The following is a 20,352-nucleotide window of genomic DNA, read 5'->3' as shown; positions in this document are numbered from 1 at the left end:
ATGTACAGGAATCGACTGTGATGGAGGTTATGTTTTTGGGGTTTTCGGCTTCCAGTCTCTAGGAATCATAAACGGATTTCCGTTCTACACCTGACGTTTCGGTCACATTTATTGTGCCTTTTTCGAAGGATAGACAACGATCACTCCGTTCATTCGTTTCATGAATGTCTTGAACATAATTATACGTCGGACCATAAGTGTTTCGAGTTCCCTTCTTTTACGCTCGTCAGGTGTAGAACGGAAATCCGTTTATGATTCCTAGAGACTGGAAGCCGAAAACCCCAAAAACTTAATCTATACATATATTTTATTACGTTTCTACTGTACTCCTAAACTGATAATTGAATTGAATGGTATTTTCAAGCTTTGCTCATCTTCGATGGTCTTCTTATTTCCGAGAAATCATGTCAACAAAATAAATTAACAACAATAGAATAACTTTTGAAATAATTGTATTGAAATAAATCAGTACATCGAATAAATATGGGGAGTTATAACAAGAGATGGGACTAGTCACCTAATTTACACTATTGTTGTGGGCGTTTGAAATGCAAATATCAAATGTGGTAACACCAAACACGGTAAAATTTTTCACATGGAATGCGAAGTCAAAGTTCGAATTTCTTTGCTTGGTTGGCGGTGTTATCGTTCATGGTTGTTTTATGTCCGTTATTTGGACTTTTATCAGTCGTCCAACTAGCACTTATTTAGACCCTGTCAAGGTGAATATTAGAAGGACTTGATAACCGTGATATTTATGGTACGCGTTAAAAGGCTCTAGAGATTCGTTCAAAGTCAGAAGATCAACTGATCTATTTATTCTCTCGATCGGTTATTTAACCGTCTTCTTATTTTGGCATCACCTAAAGGCAGACGATGTTCGTTCTCTTCGAATGCGCAGGGTATTTACACGAACGTAATATTGAATATATTACAGGTTGCTAAGTATCCTTTGGTTGCTTTGTGTTACCGCAATTGCGTAATGAACATAACACAACGTCTTTTCATTACGCAACTGTTTTGAGTTGCGCAATGGATCATTACATTCATACATAGAAATTGCAAAATAATGGTGAATGCATATATTTGTAGGCTTCGAGGCCGTGCGGTTAGCGGCGTCAGTCGTTTAGGCGTATTGTGCCATGAAGTGTGGGATCGATTCCCGCTCCAGTCGGTGGAAACTTTTCGTCAAATGAAAAATTCATCATTGAGCTACTGGGTGTTTCGTGTTGTCCGTTGCCTAATGTTTGTGATCGTTCAGTCTGTGCAGCCTTGAGCTGAAGACGGTATAAATTGTCTCTTTTTCTTTTTTAAATATGATTTCTAATACTCTCAAGTGGTCTTCTAACAAATTGCAAAAATGTTGTACGCAGTTATGTAAGCAATCACGGTAGTCGACACGTTTTTGCTGATATTCAGCAGCGCTTCCCTTAAACATGCACAACATGGGCGTTCGAACGAATGTCGAAAAGAAAAATGTTATTTGAATGCCACTGCTTCGCTAGGAAACATTACGGTTTTGTTTGTTTCTGTTCTGCTTTCACTGTATGTGTGTCACATTCGACATAACAGGCAAGATCAAACTATTCATGTTGTTTATGATCCGATGTCTGAATTCTATGCGAAACTCATGATTTATGCAAATGTCATCGTGTCAGACGACATTCAATTGACACTTTTTTGTGTTTGTCGACGTTCATTCTGAAGTTCACACAATATAAAAAATATACTAGCTAGAAATGCCTTGAAAACCATTCAATAAAAGTACTATAAAACTAATTATTTAGGTTTGGGTAACTAAATTTAATTAGGTTTTTCGACTGTGCTACTGGGCGTTGCATGCTAGTCCGTTGTCTAGTGTGGTGCTTCTTTCAAAGAGCAAATCGTCCAATGGAAGCATTAACGTGTCGGTGTCTTAAAAAAAAAAAAAAAAATAAAAAATTATTCTGGTCTGAACAAAAACGGGGAATTTTGTTGTAAAAATGCAAATTACAATTGGTCAGTGTTCAGTCAGACTAGATGATCTGTTGGCGTTCTAAATATACGTTGAGAACTCCATCGATTCTGAATTTTCCTATGCAATTTTTATACAGACATATTACCAAACAGATAAGTTCCATTATTACAGTAAATAATGCAAATAATTTAATACTTCGAACGCCTGGGACACCTTTCTCTAGAACCATTAAAAAACACCTGGTCCAGTCTGTCTGAACACCAATTGATGAAATTGTTCGATACAATAGAATAAGTGCTAGATAATTTAGGAAAATTACCTTTCGTTCAATCACTTTGAATTTTATTATATAAATTATATCGAAAAACTCCAAATTTAGCTTAAAAATATTGAAAAAAAAATCATTTTTCATAAAAATGTTGCTTTGTTGTACCTTATTTCGCCATTACGTTCCTAAACTCTAAACACTATTTATAAGTAATCAATGTAGTGTATATGTAAGGTGCAGGTGATCCAGTATTTGCCAACCCAATACTCAAAAGTATTTGCTTACCCAACATAGAAACAAATTTTGTGACTTGCTTTGTGACCGGCTCTTATATACTTCCTGTTCCTAGGAGGAACAAATAACTCCCCAATAATTTATGCGTACCATATTTTGGTATCATACCAAAATTAGGTATTGTTCAGTTGTCAATACTTTAATTTGGCATTATAATGGTATGAAAACAAATCTTTAAAACAGTTAAAAATACTTCATTGAGGTATTAAACAGCTATCGAGGTCTGCTGGAGGTATTGAACTACTATTGAAAAATTTCACTTTTATATGAAAATCCATCAAGTATTATTGAGGTATTACAATACCTGATCTAATTATGAGTTTGGTGTTCGTATAATATGGTTGAGATATTATTTGAGGTATTTTACCTCTTATGCAGAGCTCATTCATACCTAATTCAGGTTGTAAGTATTGGAAATTATCTGGTATGGAATACCTTAGTTTGATATTCAGAAGTTATTTTCTTCTGCTCGGGTAAGCATGCATTGAATATATGCATCTTTCAATGCATTGAATATATGCAGAAGTCCATATTGACTAATTTATAAAATATATTTGTCATTATGGTGGCAAAGGTTGGGTGACAAAAGTCGAAAGACAAAACATTGAATTCCAAAACGTCGAATGCCAAAACGTCGAAGGGACAGAACGTCGAAAAGAGAGGATTGGAAGGAAAACGAGAATTACTTGAGATTCTCTTCCGAAAGAATAAATAATTACACATGTGTCAAACGTTTTTCAATAGACCACAATGTGAACAAAATATGTGGATAACTATTTCAAATCGGAATTGAAAAATGACTGCCTTCAACGTTTTGTCCTTTCGACATTTTGTCCTTTTCGACGTTTCGGCATTCGATGTTTTGTCTTTCAACGTTCTGTCTTTCGACATTTTGTCCCTAAATCGGTGGCAAATACTGGTACACCTACTTTATTGTTCTTCTCCAAACTTATATATTTTTATGTGATTGAATGTTTTGGTTTCTGGTTCACTCTTTGTAATTATTGGATACAATTTCGTTTTTAGACATTTTGTTGAAGGGAAATTTGAACCTACATACACTACATAGGTCTACTCGAATTGCTAAATTTTCTGAAAAAAGTTCATGATTATCTGGATCACATGGCGAATTTCGTAGCATGGGAAAATTATTTTACAATTTAATAATTGACCACCGAAAGCATATAATGGTTTCTTATGGATAGCTTTTATCAATTTAATAGTAAGATGGGAGATAAATGTCTTTTGAACTAATATTGTCCTAATGAAAACGGAATACCAATCTATTCTCACTTTATTTTGTATATTTTCAGGCATTATGCAACAAGATAACGCCGAACAAGTGATATTAGATCCTAAGCTTATCGCAAAACACTATTTGAAAACATGGTTTTTTCTCGACCTTATTTCATCGATACCTCTAGACTATATTTTCCTCATATTCAATCAGGTATGTATTGTAATTTTCTAATAATAATTTTATAACCACATAAAAGAATGTTTAAATGTAGATTTATATTCGTTTCCATATTAACTTATCATATTACTGCATGGCATATAATGAGAATGAATTACTTATATAGAAATCAACAATTTCATATAGCTTCAACAAAACGAAAACAATTTGATTATTGCTTGATTTTTTAGAAACATTATTATTTCGCATGTTTTCAAGGTAATCACTATCCCACTAGTTCGTTTTTTTTTAATTGAAAGAGTTATTATACGACTAATACAGGGAATATCAGCTATATAATAGCACTATACTAGCCCATTGCTTGGATTATCTTGATATTTTACGCTGTGTGAAATAACTTTGAAGGAAAGTTGCAATCAGCAGAAAAAATATGTTAATATATAAATGATAAACATTTCAAAGTAGTTACATTGACATAATGAACAGTCGAAGTTACATTGACACAATGAACAATTTCAGCACATGTTTACTAGTCAATTGGCTAAATTTGTATATCGTATATGTTCGTTATATTAGTCCGGTAAAAAGAAAAGTTTTCAAAATTCTCTTTGTTGGAAGAATTTTAGATTCTTTATATTATAAACAAATCTATGATAAAACCAAATAACGTATTGTTAGAAAAAAAACTTATAACACTATGCAATTTTTGCTGCACACACTCGGTTAAATTACATTCAAAATTATTTACAGTAAAACCTCCATGAGTTGATGATCCATTACTCGATATAAAAATGAAATTTCGTGGTTACTATGATGGTCCCTTCAATCAGCCTTCCAAGGCATTTCTGTTCCATGAAATGATGGTCCCTTCAAATATCGAATTATGGCAGTTTGACTGTATGAACATGAATAAAACGAAGTAATAGATCAATTCTCGTTATCTGTTAAATTACAATAATTTTAATATAATGTTGTGCCTTTCGTTGTGTATTGCATAACGGACCAGGCGGGGAAGAAATTAGGAAGAGCCAAAGATAAGAAGTCTTGCGAATGCACTAAAGTTGTATGAAGCGAATTGAAACAACTATTTAACTGAACATGCAATATCAAGAAACATGTAAAAAGGGTCACTTCGGCTAATGGAAATAATCTTTTGAGAGTAAGTTTTTGATATAAATTTTAAGTATAAAATATCGAAACCTAGGTAATTCTTTGAAATTTCTTCTTGTAATCTTCTTGTAATCACACTCTGAATGTGTATTTGATTGTCGAATCGGGAGATGGAATTTCAAAAATTATATGTGTGCTAGACGTAAAGCCAGAAAGAAAAAGAAGAATATTATACTAATATCGATCCTGACTAGGAATCATTTTTTGAAATTCATATATTGGTTTCGGTTTATAGATGGAATTGTCAAAAGAGACTTATTTTTGGTTTAGGCTCAGATTCGGTTTAACTTTCAATTCTGTACAATCATATTATGTTCGGTGGCTTAGCCCCGCTCTTACATAAACGATGAAGTAAAAAGTCAACCAAACACTCACTGTACTGTGCTTTGACTAGAAGTTTCCTTGAAGAAGCACACCAATTTTGGATCCATTACTAGTTTTTGCCCCATTGTGGCCTACCTTGTGTGGAAATACGAAAACAGAATTCTTGTAAATTGAAAATTGGTATTTTGTCCCTAGTATGTTTCAAAGATATCGGAAAATCTCGCACGTGCTAGTACGTGAGTTTATCCAAGATGATCTTGTAAGTTCTTAAAGAACTTCTCAATTTCTTTTTCTTTCGGTGTTATTCAATAAATTTTTCGTTCCAGTGAGAACAAGATACCAAAATTTAGACGAAGATTATATAGTGCACAATATTATTAAAATTCTCTTTCACTTCAAACCACACAGTATATTTGCAATAAATTGATGAAGTTACTAAACGATTAAACATGCTGACTGTCTTTAGAGTTATACTTAAAATGTTTAATTTTCTTTTATTTAATTCGCTCGAACATTTTGCTCGGAATGATCTTATTTATTTATTATGCTACAGTATATCGCTCTATGCTTATATAACATATTGTAAATAACAAAACTGATCGCCATAATTAATCTTATGTATTGTATGCTGTTTTTTCGTAAATTTAAACATCTCCGCATAATGTAACAAAACTGAGTGCTCTCTCTTTTTCTTTTTCTTTCTAGATTCAAAAAAATAATCAGGTACATACCAAATAATAATTTAAATCTAATCATACTGTAACATCTTGTAGAGTGAAATTAATCAAATTATTGCTTTTCATATTCGGTTGATTTTCGATTCGAATTAAGTTAACAATTTAATCTAGAAGTCAGGATTTCAATATACTCAGCCCATGAAAACCCCTCATACTTTACGAAAAATAAAACGATTTAAATGCACAGCGACACTTCACCCCAGGCTTGAAAGTACAAAAGAGGAAAATAATAAGAAAATATTGGAAAATAAGATTTGAACGGAGTTTATAAGAAAATGGCATTTTTGGTATAAATGGTTGAAATAACAAATTTTCAATATCAATTACTTATGGATGCTCTCAAAGTTCGTAGATTTTTTAGATCTTATATTCAAAATGGTAAACAAGAAAGATGTGCAAGGTGTCTTCCATGAACCACGTAGATATAGCTCCCTCCCAAAATGGATACACAACTTATGGACGTTTCCGGTCAATAAAAAAAAAAACACAATATTTCAAAAAAGACCCGGTGCATTTTAGTATCATTAAAATAAATATGGAGTCACATCCGAAAAAACATACAAAAGTGGTTTGTATATATCTATGTGATATCTATGTGGCCAAAATTACTCAAAATTCACTTCCTCTAACCAAAGAAGTTTGACATGCCGCAAGGTAGGTTTCAGAGCAGATGTGTCTAATGTGGCCAAAATCCCTCAAAATGTTCTAATTTGGGCTAGTTCTGAAAAATCATGAAGTTTGATGTGTCGCAAGCTGAGTTTCATAATCAATATCAGGGTATCTCTATCTAACAAAAATCCTACCTCAATACGTCCCGGAATAACTCCGGAACCGTGTGGCCAAATCCAATTATTGGCTTAGATTTTCTACCTGACCGGTTCTTTTCAGTTATGATTTTTAATTGGTTCATAAGTACCCGAATCGTATGTTCAGAATATAAGGGTTGAGCTACATTGCGACATAAAAATAGTATGAATCAACTCAATAGTTATTTTTTAATGAACATTTGAACTCATAACTTGTCTTATATGAGCGGAATATGGTACCGTAATCCAGGGTAACATTGATCTTTTTTTTGGATATTTCTTTAAAAAAATCATTTGAAAATGCATATGCCGCAAGTTTCATATTTTTAAAACAAGTACTGGCACCCATTGCTCGTGTCTGTATACTGTATTTTGTTTTGTGAAAATTTGAAGCATGTTTAAAAGAGTGCTTCGAAAAGCTCAAGCAAGACGGCTCGTTTTCGGGACGCCGAGAAGTTTTGCTGGTGAGCTCGTTTCATGCTTATGATAACACATTTTTTCAAGAAAGCATTACTTTTGTGTAATATTCAAACAAACTTTGTATGGTTCGTTATTACATGTGTCGGCATCAAGATACACATATCTTTCTCTTTTTGACATTACTAAAAATATCTTTTGAATCGTTCAACATTATGAATGTTGACGTATTTTTTTAAACAAAAAACTTTTACCTTCTACCTTATACCAAATACTTTCCATCTCGAGACAAAAATGCACAGTAATACTCATATGTAATTTTCAAACAAACTATGTATGGTTCGTCACTACAAGTGTCGGCATAATTCCTTTTTCATATAATTTAAAATATATACATTTATTTTTCTGTTTTCGCCATTAATAAAAAATCTTTTGAATGGTTCGACACTGCAGATGTTGACGTATTTTTTAAATCTTCTACCAAAAACTTCTCGAGACAAAAATACAAAAGTAGCTTTAAGTATAAGCCGTATTTTCACCCCTTTTCCATGGATAGCAACACCGACCAAAGGTGACTCCCAGATATTTTCCTCCCTCACTAATAAACACCCTTCTCGTGGTGATTCTGGAGATGCAGAGGTATTCTCGGTCTCTAGAAGCAACAATCATTACACCCTAACATTCCTTCCCCATCCCAACTGAATGTAAGGAATTGGACGGCGCCGTTATTGATCAATAATATTAGATCTGCTAAAATTGCACCTCGAGAGTAAGCGGAAACTCCCACCCCTTATTCATTTGGATCATAGTGCAATGATTACCAGTTCCTATCAATCACGGAGTAGCAACCATTGACATGTAGAGTCAGTCTATGCTATGCTATGCTGAAAATTTAAAGCATGTTTAAAAAAATGTTTTAAGTTATTTTTATATTTAGCTGATATGGGGTAACATTAATAGAAAGAAGAGAATCACCATTCATGCATTGAAAATATTTCATCCATAAATATTGATTCGAACTTTTTACGAGGAGGGTCATTGCGATCAATGTTACCCCGGATTACGGTACATTATTATTATTATTATTTATTATGGAGATTTTAACTACAAAGTCATTCGCCTTAAGAGAAAAAAGGATTATGGTACATGAAATGACTTCTGCTCGTTTGTTGTTTTCCCTATTTTCCAGACAACGGAGCGGTTTCCAATCTTGTATTCATTGAAAATAATAGAAAAAAAATCCCAGAACTAACAATTCGATCAAGGTTCTAACTGTCTTAAAATAGCCAACGCGTTTTACAAAAAGTAAAAAAAGGTTTACCACATTTTTTTTTAATTTCGCTATTACGCTTACCGAAAGCAGTACCCTTAAATGATTGTGTGATTTCATGGAAGTGTACACTTTATCACAGTTTGTGACTGCAAAACGCAATCTTTCATTTTGACATTATGAAGAGTTACTCCAAAAATTAGTCTTCTGGACCAACCCATCATATGTGTATTTTTTCAATTCATGACTCAAAAGGATAGTTGATATTGCAAAACAGCTCGTCACATAATAAAATATCATCACTGGCACTAAAAATTAACACATTTGTTTTGAAACATCTCTACAAGAAAAGTGGATCAACACAAAATTAATGTTGGTTAACTTTTGTTTTGTGAGAAAAATAAAAGAATTCTTGATCGCTGTGTGAAGATTACTCGACGATTGTATTACTTAATTTTAGCGTGCAGGATGTGCTATGGTGTGTTGGTCAGAAGATCTACATTTTGTGTGAATCGTGCTCAATTTTTTGTAACTTTGTTTAACAATATAAGTCATATTCTTATTGCTTTCGTTAAATTGAGTTCAGATATTTATAGTTGATTTAGATATGATCATTGATTAATAGTCAAACCATTTAAATTATAAATAAGTATTCAGAAAAGCAATAGGAATAAATTATGATATGCTTAGAAATTTAAATAAATCCAGAAGGATAGGTATTTCAATTTACTATATTCGACTGATTTTTTTTCAGGATTTCTCCGATTCATTTCAAATACTCCACGCTGGCAGGGCATTGCGAATACTTAGGCTAGCCAAATTATTATCTTTGGTGAGGTTACTACGGTTGTCCCGGTTGGTTCGATACGTTTCACAATGGGAAGAAGTATATGTAAGTATTACACTTTTTTTTCTTAATTTTTGCTGATTAACCTTGGAAGATGAAAATGTAAACTTTGTTTAACTCCGAAATAATCTCACACGCATAGCATGTTGATTTACGTAGAAATTCGCAACACTCTATTTATGTTGAACAAGGTACAAATTATGACATTGGGTTTGCTTCAAAATTGGTACGTTGAAATAAAATGCTGCATCATATTTTTTAAATGTAATAATTTTACACCAATGGCTTACAATTTATGCATTAAATTAAATGTATACGAAAAAAAACATTAATTCTAATGTTTTGCCATAATTTGTTAATTTTGAAGCGAGTGAAGCAAAACCTTATTTTTCTCATTGTACGAACATACTCGTAAACATCACAGCCACGTTCATGATCCATATTTTCACTAAACATCTGCATTGAGTACATAAGCAATTTCGTCTAATGTTTTGCCGTATATACAAAAACTTCTGCGGAAAAGGTAGAAAAAAATTCTAGTTTCCTAATTAGTATGGTAAGCTTCACCTTGATAAGAATTGCGCCGAATGTCATTACAGGTATACCTCGATTAAGGGGACGCCTGTAATGTGACCTATCCTACGCTGGTATTTAGCAGACTTGCAGACGGAAGCTCACAATGTAGCTGTCCATCGAGATTTACCTGTAATATAAATACTGTGACCATCCGTTCATTGCAACATGTTTACATTGCAATAACCGTATCCCATTCGTTGATTGCAATGCATATGCGACGTCAAAGTGACACTAAGATTCATTCAAGTGGATTTGACAGTTGGCAGTTAATTGCTTTTTAATTGCAAAATATGCGACTGATGGACTTGTAATTAAGAAGCGTTGCAAAATATAATTGTTCGCTGTAAGTTTGTTCAAAATGCCGACAATTGTGAGTTTCCGACAATCGGTTCTAGTTTTATGGAAGAAACACTCAATAGTTATATGGGAAAATGACCCCCAATAGATCATTTACGAGGTATATTTTGGCAAAAAGTTTTTGCGACTACAAGAAAATGAAAATGCTTCATAGAAAATCAAAAACTATTCCAAATAGGGAGTCGATACCGGTTACGGATCCTTCGTGTATTATGGACCCCCACAGAAAAACATATAATTAACACTCAAAGCAACCTTTCTCCTAAAAAAAAAATCCACCGCGGAAGTTCGTTTGCATTGTTAGGCAAAATATTTGGTCTGACTGAGGTACATAAATACAAATATTCAAACAGTTTTGTATATGAAACCTAACAATAATCAGCTATTCCACGTGGGTCTATAATAGGCACGAGGGCAGCGAGCCGGATAACATGGGAATCAAGTGTCAATTGTCAAATTTGTAAACATTCCAATTATGGACACAGGCGGTGTCCATAATAAACATAAGGACAACGGAAATGTTGCTTGACGACTGGATGTTGCAGCTATGAAACGTGGTGTTTTCGGCCATTGCAGTCTAGAACAGTTTTGCTTCAATATCTGACGGTTTCGGTAATTTATTTTACCTTTTTCAAGGATTAGAAATTACGTTCTCTCGTATATATATATATATATATATATATATATATATATATATATATATATATATATATATATATATATATATATATATATATATATATATATATATATATATATATGGCAGTGCTCTACATTCATTTGTCCATACAAGAAAAAAATGAAAGCGCTAACTTTCATTTATTTCATGTATGGACAAATGAATGTAGAGTACTGCCATATATGAACAAGGGAACGTAGTTTCTAATCCTTGAAAAAGGTAAAATAATTTACCGATACCGTCGGATATTGAAGCAAAACTGTTCTTGCTGCTCTCAATGACTGCAACGGCCGAAAACACCACGTTTCATAAGGACAACAGTTTTCCATATTGCATATTACGTTGGAAAAATTGAATTATTTTGGTTTGAAGGCGTTTTTTATAGATTTCTTGCACCTCTAGCAAAAGCTAGAAACATTCACCGTCCACGGCTGTCTGGGCGCCGATAAGGATTTGGCTCTGTGGTTCTCATTCTTATGTCTACTAAAACTACTCCGGTTTGCTTGAGTTGCTTGAGAAAGAGGAAAAAAGGGTAAAGACATGCAACTTGTTTTTAGACAGCACAAAATGTATCTCCGTCGGCCAAGGTAGACGCGTCACGCGAAGCGACGCGAAAATCCCTTAGAGTTTGACATTTCATTATTAGTAATTGTTATTCCGCTCATGCAATTTTCGTTTCGCTTCAAAATCCGCGTCTAACCTGATCGCGCCCCAAGATATCATTGTGGAAAACCTTCGAGATTTAATTTCAGATACAATGGGCTTTAAACCCCAATATTGAAGAACATCATTTTTTGCAGTAAACACTTTTATCCACATATGGTTCAACAATAATCAATAGATTAATGTTGGAAACACTTATAAGAATTTATTAGCATTAGTAATTGTGGGATCATCTTGCCACCTTTGCCGTAGTGGAAAACATGCAGCTATTGGAAACGACTAAGCCAAAAATGGTCGACAATGGGACATGGGTTCGATTCCCACTGGACGAGAATCTTTTCGAAAATTTCCTCGGCTTCCCAGGACATATAGTATCATCATACCTGCTACTCGAAATACTCACGCAAAAATGGTCGATTCCCAGCAAATATTTTTGCTGAACAGGAGTTGAACAAATCACTCTTAAGCTTATTTCAGTTTAACAAACTATTGTTCAGCTACTAATGTTACTTGGGTTGGCAAATAAAGCTTTCAGCTTAATAACTGTGGAAGTGCTGAAAAAGAACACTAAGCTGAGAAATTGCCATTGTCCTAGTAGGGACGTTACGCAAAGAAGAGGACACCCAGATTTCTTCATTCTTGATCATATCGATATGCACAATTTTCAAATATTTGCAATCCATATGAATAATCTTCTTTCAAAAATAAGTTGTTTTTTATCTTATCTGTGCAGCTTGTCATTGCTGAACCAATAGTTAATATTGGTTACAAAATGGCTACAACTATGCACGTACGTCGATTCTCTAAGTGTCTGGATGATAATAAATAAGATTTTTTTTTGGATTATCAATTGTTTATGCTACTTTTCCACGAATGTCATCTGAGAAACGATGCCAGTCCATCAAACATCTCGTTTCGTCGGACTGCTCATTTTCCCAAAAAATTGTTGGCACTTATAACAGTCATAACTTTATACATTCCCGTAAACGAGCCAGTCAAATGATATGCATTCTTCTTCATTTGATTGGCGGTTCTTTAGATTTTTTAGTCGAAATTATACAAATATCTTCTTCTTTTGGTTGCCTGTCGTTCATTCTAGTTTATCAGCCTGTCACTAAGGATTGTTCATGAGTCTCTCTTTTTGGGAAAATATGTCATTGTGGGAACAGACGTTCAGAAAAATGACATTCGATATGTACAATCAGATAAAGTTCCAGAGAAAACCTTGAACAATTTTCAAGACCATTTCCCGGAAACCTCAAAAGATGATCAAGAAAGTTGATTTTCTTCCTCACCAATTTAGCGCTTTATTAATAGAGAGAGTTGTGTTTGATCCTTCGACCTTGACGCTTGCTCCTGCGGGGGCGGGTGATGAGGGCAGGATCAAACATGTCGCGCGTCGGTCGGGTGAAATGAAAAGTGGCGTGATCCGTTAGTTGTGTTTGATCCTTCGACCTTGACGCTTGCTCCTGCGGGGGCGGGTGATGAGGGCAGGATCAAACATGTCGCGCGTCGGTCGGGTGAAGTGAAAAGTAACGTGATCCGTTAGTTGTGTTTGATCCTTCGACCTTGACGCTTGCTCCTGCGGGGGCGGGTGATGAGGGCATCGGTCGGGTGAAGTGAAAAGTAACGTGATCCGTTAGTTGTGTTTGATCCTTCGACCTTGACGCTTGCTCCTGCGGGGGCGGGTGATGAGGGCAGGATCAAACATGTCGCGCGTCGGTCGGGTGAAATGAAAAGTGGCGTGATCCGTTAGTTGTGTTTGATCCTTCGACCTTGACGCTTGCTCCTGCGGGGGCGGGTGATGAGGGCAGGATCAAACATGTCGCGCGTCGGTCGGGTGAAATGAAAAGTGGCGTGATCCGTTAGTTGTGTTTGATCCTTCGACCTTGACGCTTGCTCCTGCGGGGGCGGGTGATGAGGGCAGGATCAAACATGTCGCGCGTCGGTCGGGTGAAATGAAAATTGGCGTGATCCGTTAGTTGTGTTTGATCCTTCGACCTTGACGCTTGCTCCTGCGGGGGCGGGTGATGAGGGCAGGATCAAACATGTCGCGCGTCGGTCGGGTGAAATGAAAAGTGGCGTGATCCGTTAGTTGTGTTTGATCCTTCGATCTTGACGCTTGCTCCTGCGGGGGCGGGTGATGAGGGCAGGATCAAACATGTCGTGCGTCGGTCGGGTGAAGTGAAAAGTGGCGTGATCCGTTAGTTGTGTTTGATCTATTGATCGCATCGCTTGCTCTTGCGAGGGCGAGCGATGAACACTTGTCCGGCGTACAATGCGATTATCGAATTATTTCGCGAATTCGGTTAGGCGTAATTATATCATGGATCGCATCACCTACCATTGGTGACTCCCAGATCTATACCTTACCCACTAACCCAATATCCTTTCCATGACAACCGTGGAGATGCAGAGGTGATCTCGGTCTCTAGTAACAACGGTAGTCACACTAACATTCCTTCCCTTCCCCGATGACCGTAAGGACGTGGCCGGCGCCGTTATTGACTTTTAAAATTTGAGCTCTCGATTTGTGCACATTGAAGAATGGTAAGCTAATCCCAAGCCCCATTCATTAATTCCCTGTGCAACTTCGATTGTTCTGGTCAATCACGGAGTAGCAACTACGAATTGTACGGTCATCTATGCTTATGCTTATGCTTATGCTTATGCTTAATTTAGCGCTTTATTAATAGAGAGTAGGAACACAATCTGCCGTTGTAATGGTTATCTTTGAATTCCGTATTATTACACCTCAATATGTAATATCTCGGAATCCAGAGATAGCTATCGCAATGGGAAATTGTGTTTCTTCTCTCATTAACAAGGCACTAAATTAGTGAGATGGTAAATCAACATCCTTGATTTTATGTTGAGCTTTCCGGGACACAGCTAAGCATCATTGAACCAAAATAAGAATTGTTATGAAAATTAAAATAGTGTTATTAGTTAAGTGAATTGACTTTCACGATTTCAGTGATATAAACAATAATTATATATAAATATATTCAAATATTATTCTCGTGAAGCTGTAATACATATTGAAGCTTCATAAACGCCATTAGGGCTGCCCATAATTAACAAACTATGAACTTTTAAGTTACATCCCCTATGTATGATCATTAGGTGTTCCTAGAAGCTACTATGAATATTTGTGCGGTTTCAACAAGTCCAAGGGGCACTCAACTAGATTAAAATTTATATGGTTCGAAGATATTAGGGATCGAAATATATTTTGTTTGTGTTCGCCAATGTACGTAATAGTGATTTTCATCAGAGAGTAATGATTTATTTTATGAGTCATGTTTGTTAGGGTTTCTTGATGGTTAATGATTCATGCAAGATTTGAGTGTCAACATGATTTCGACGTCAAACTTGTGTATTGGGAGATGATTTTCCACAATATTTTCGCATGTTAGCTGGCCCAATAGACTGATGCAAATTTTGAACTTTTTGCTCCCCTATGCTTAAACGATGTCAATTATGTTGAAAATGATCATCCCAAAATTTGAAGTGATTCGGAAGAAATTTGATTGTTCACACGCTATTTGAAGTTTCTATGGAAAAGCCAAACATTTTGTGTTCAGTCCTCTACTTGCTCGTCATAATTATCTATGGAAAAGAGAACACACTCATCTCATGTGAAAACTTCCCAGCTACAACTTTGCCGAAGACCATATTTTGATGGAACGTAAGGATAATTTGTTATGGACCAATGCACGAGTTCATTATTTGACATTTTAGCGGTGCCGTGTTATTTATGTGTCACGTCAAATCAGTGAACTCGTGCATCGGTCCATTATTGATAACAAAGTCTAACCCATGCGGGGATGATCATTCAACTACTTTCAGAGCAACACTGCTTTTTTGCTGTAGAACATAGTAGCATGGATTACTTTGATCTATTCTTCCCGCAGGAGCACCACTGTTGCCTGCCGATCTGTTGGTGAAGCATACTACATGCAAACCCACTTTATGATTACGAATAATAATTTATCCTGAGATCCAATCAAAAAGTGGTCTTCGGCAAAGTTGCAGCTGGGAGGATTTTACATTAGAAGAATTTATACACTTTTCCATAAAATTTTATGACGAAGAGATAGGGGACTGAACACAAAATATTGGCGTTTTCCATAGTAATCTCCGTATAAACTTCAAATGGCGTGTGCACAGTCAATTTTCTTCCGAATCACTTCAAATTTTGGGAGGATGCTATTTACCATAATTAAAATTGTTTAAGCATAGGGGAGCTAAAATTTCAAAATTTGCATCACTCTACTGGCCCAACTAACGAATATTATTTGCAATTTTAAACATGGTCGTTGCGCAACCAGTAGATCCTCACTATTGAACAGTTATAAATTTTTTTGTTACTAAATTAAAGATTGAAACATTTTCCAAACTAATTTTACACAAATCTTTAGACAATACACAATATAGACTCGTATCGCAACCAATCACTTTCAAATTAAAAATAAATAAATAAACAGGAACCCCTTAAACTAACCTAAAAAAAAATATGATCTCATATTACATGAGCAAGCTGGCTGTCTACTATAAAGTATCCCTGTGTGGGTAAATCGCTTTTTAAGAATTCTTGTAGTTTTAGTCAAAATAAAAGTCACACAAGGCACCAACAGAGTAGTCGCGGCAACATTTAATATGGGTACAGTTGAAAAAAAAATATATACAAATTTGCAACTCATCAATATACAATCAATGGTTGCTGTAGTAGTTTTGAAGTAACGTTATCAAGCAGTTTTAGATTTATTGAGATTATGGATATCAAGCTGCATGCATCAATATTAGTTACGCATTTTCAATAAATAAATAATTTAATAAAATATCAAACTGTCCTTAAAGATGCTAGCCAAGGGCAAATGTGTTTTATTTCTTTCTAGACATAGCAAGTTTGAAGAAAAATTTTGTACCGTTCTAAACCTTCTTTCTACCGTGAATTTACTCAAATTGACTGATTGTTATTTCGCTTGTAATTGTTGTTATTTTATGATGCTTATGTCATGTTTGTGTAAAATTTAAGAATCGAAAGTGGATCATTTTGTTTTAATTTTTAGATTTTTAACGTACACTAAATGTTCTTTATCAGCATCATACTGATGTTTTCGCCAAATCTCGGAATTGCTCAAAGGTTTTTTACCAAGATTGACACAACGACTCTTTCGTATCTCTCTAATTTGTACCTCTGGGATGGATCCTAAATTTATATTTTCTTATGAGCTATGTTACTGATACCTTAAACAACCGAAGCGGTAAACGTGCTACTATTCAATAAGTTCAAACTTAGGGTCCTGAGTTCGTATCCCATCGTTCGAGGGATTTTTTTGGGCTAGAATTTTTCATCACTACCCCGGACATAGAGTTTTTTGGTTCTGAGACAGTACACAGAAAATTTCTCTAAGAGGGGTTTGCATTTTTGGCAGTTATTTTTAATTTTGATAGAAAATCGTTTTTTCAACATTGGTTAATGATGGTTATTCAATGAATAACGGCTTTAGGACATTTGGTGAAAGACATTTGGTCGAATGAAGTTTGTTGAAATGACAAATTTAGATTCTAACGATATGTGCCGATGGCGGCCTAGTTTCAGCAAGAATTGCTCATATATGAGAATGAGTCTGTTCGGAATTTGAAACAAAACGGTATAAAAAATATGTAAGTTGAAAATATCGCAAATTATCTAAGCTAGTTGTTACGGCCTCTAACTACAGAATTATTACAACTCTCATAGTTTAAATTAACGTTAAAGGCATTAAACTTGAGATGTAAATTACCATCCTTTCCTGGACATTGGTTGACATATTTCAATGAAATGTTTCAACGAAATCTTCATACAAAACATGAGTTTTCAGAATTTGAGACAAAACGGATGAAGAACAATGGCATTTTGAATGAATACGTAGTGTTTGGAATATGAGACAGAATTAACACAGTCTTCGGCATTTGAAGCAAAATGTTGTTTCATACTTTAAGCTTAAAAGAAAAGTAAAAAGTAATAAAACATTGTTTTTACCACCACACTCAATAGTTTACAGTTCAATCTTGCTAAGAGATACACATTTTCACAAATTTCGGCTGATTAATGCTCATTACTGTTTTGATTCATATTACGGACAGCTTTTAATTCCGGACACTCTTCTTTGTATGGGAAACATTTCACACGAAATGTTTCAATTTTTGCCGTTCAAAAGTTCGCATTTTCGAGGCTTGTTTTAATAAGCATTTTTATAAATATCTATAAAAATTTACAATGCCCAACGGCCTCTCACGACTGTTCAGTGGTTTGGCGATTTCAATTGATCATTTGACTTCTCTATTCATTATTTTCATGAGCTGGCCGGAATTGGAATCAAAGTGTTCGGAAATCAAAGCAAAAGTAAGGAAGCGTCCGGAATAAGAATCATGGGAAGTCCACACATTCTCATTTATTTAAAATTATTCATGTTGCGGAATCACAATCTTCACCCACCATTCGAAAGCTAAGGGTTTTCAAGGCTCGATGACGCGGAGGAATCATTCAAACTGATTTATTTTATATGCTTTTCGATGAGTAACACTTCACTGAGGCCTTATGGCGAAGTAGGCCGTCATTGAAATTTGTACGCGTCGTTAATGATTGTTGCTAATTCAACTCACGATTTCGAATCAAAGAAAATCAGTTGGTTTTGCACTGACATAGCTGGAAAAGTATTAGCATACTTTATGCATGTTAGCGCGTACAGTGATTCTTTTTCAAGTCAATATAAACTATCAAGACTGAGTTTTATCACTTTGAAATGCATGCTGAAAAGTCATCATTGTTGCCAAAACGAATGACGGGCTACTTAGCCTTAAGTGTCCGTAATATGAATCAGAACGGTATATGCGTTCAAAGTCATTGCGAGCCTTAAGTGTTCGGAATATGAATCAAAACGGTATATAACTGCAGATCGTTATTAAATGACAACTTCCAGAATGAGTGCTCGAAACCTTCATTTATAGCGTGACCGTGGGAAGTATTTGAAATTGAGCAGACCTGATACAATTGGCCATTGAACAATTTGGTCAGTTTGAAGTGTCCACATATAATGCACTCTTATATCACAGACGTAACACTTAGAACAAATTTCTTCAAATTCCATCGCCCAGTTTACACCATCATAATCTGTTGAGCATGTTGCACGAAAAGGTGTTTCGTGCAACAAGATCGGCAGATGGCGGTAGTGTGAAACGTCAAACGCGAAGAAAAACGTTGCGCGCGCCTCTGGTTGTGAGATTTGTAACATAGCGAATTCGAAATGATCGTTGACTGAGTGGTCGATGGAAATTTCGTCAGTGTTACGTCTGTTTATATGTGCTTATACGTAGAAAATACGTTTAGGAAACGATTTTGACGAAATTGATTCATATTTCATTCAAGTCTACAAATAGGATACGTTTTCCTACTCACGGTGAATTATTGTTGTGATTGTAACTTTCAGCTAAATTATATCCCTTGGAGAAACAAGTGGCTTTGATAACGGAGTCGATAAATTCGATTGATAGTAAGGTGATAATAAATTCAATCGAAAATAGTCAAACAAGTATATGAAACACCGAATTTAGTACTATACCATTTAATTCCACTAGACTCGATTTGTGTCGACTTTTTAAGTCGAGTCAAATACACGACACTGAAGACGGCCTTATAGTTGAGGTCGAAATACGCGTATCTGTCAAAAGATACAAACTCTAGTGGAATTAAAGGGTATAGTACTAAATTCGGCATTTCATCCAGTTATAGGTATTTCACTAAACAGCTCGAAGATTTATTATAGTCAAACAAGAAAAATGTGACAAAAGTTGACTTGCTTCTATTAGAGATAAACTCGTCGCTATTCGATAATCTGAAAAATCCCAATTCGACTAATAATCCTATCAACCAAATATCATAATCTTCTAAAAGCAATTAAATTCTTCTCGACCAAATGTCCATTCGACCAAATGTACTTTCGACTAAACGTCATTCGACTAAATGTCATTCGACCATATGTCATAGATTGAAAAACAATGTTTGTTTAATTTAAATTTTTTAGAAGCTAATTTATTGAAATATTTTATTTATTATTCTTGAAATATGAAACATATTATGTGAATAAATACCTAAGATTTGTCAAAATTGGGCTTTTTCCAAACTGCTGCAAGCTGGCGTACGAGGGGTCCATCAATTTAAACCAACCGAAAGGACCGCCCTCTAGTGGTATACACTAGCGAACAGTGAAATAAATCTTGTTTGGAATCACATAATGATGTTTCGAACAAAGTGTAAAAATAATGAATTTGTTTCCCGCATTAAAAAATGAGCTGTTAAAGTAAAAATTCAAAATCGGTATTTGCGATATATCGCATTCAACATTATCTATATCGAACCGATACCCGTTTTTTTCAAAAGAGATACAGGGGATAGGCAAAATGATTGAGAAAAGCAAAATTTTGCCTTAATTTAAATGCCCATAACTGTATGAAAAATGGATGAAATGGATCCAAATCTGGAAGCAGTCGACGGCAAATTTTGTCTAGTTTTAGCCATGCAT

At 35.0% G+C, this 20,352-nt stretch overlaps 1 protein-coding gene across 8 annotated transcripts in view; it reads left to right on the top strand.

Moving 5' to 3' along the window:
* The window catches only part of LOC5569977 (potassium/sodium hyperpolarization-activated cyclic nucleotide-gated channel 2), a 72,523-nt gene that overhangs the window by 35,275 nt on the left and 16,896 nt on the right, over positions 1–20,352 (top strand). For 6 of the 8 annotated variants that reach the window (XR_002500401.1, XM_021844342.1, XM_021844341.1 and 3 more), the window contains 3 exons: positions 3,833–3,969; positions 6,136–6,153; positions 9,415–9,552. Coding sequence is in view for 7 of the 8 variants with exons in the window: in XM_021844342.1 (XP_021700034.1) it covers positions 3,833–3,969; positions 6,136–6,153; positions 9,415–9,552 (293 nt within the window). In the remaining variant the exon portion in view is untranslated. The remainder of the gene's footprint in view (positions 1–3,832; positions 3,970–6,135; positions 6,154–9,414; positions 9,553–20,352) is intronic. The other 2 variants (XM_021844345.1, XM_021844343.1) reach the window with 1 other exon arrangement.

Source organism: Aedes aegypti, chromosome 2, assembly GCF_002204515.2.
Source record: "Aedes aegypti strain LVP_AGWG chromosome 2, AaegL5.0 Primary Assembly, whole genome shotgun sequence".
Taxonomy (NCBI): Eukaryota; Metazoa; Arthropoda; class Insecta; order Diptera; family Culicidae; genus Aedes; species Aedes aegypti.
Note: the sequence above shows the minus strand (reverse complement) of the source record. Positions and strands in the feature narration are given on the sequence as shown.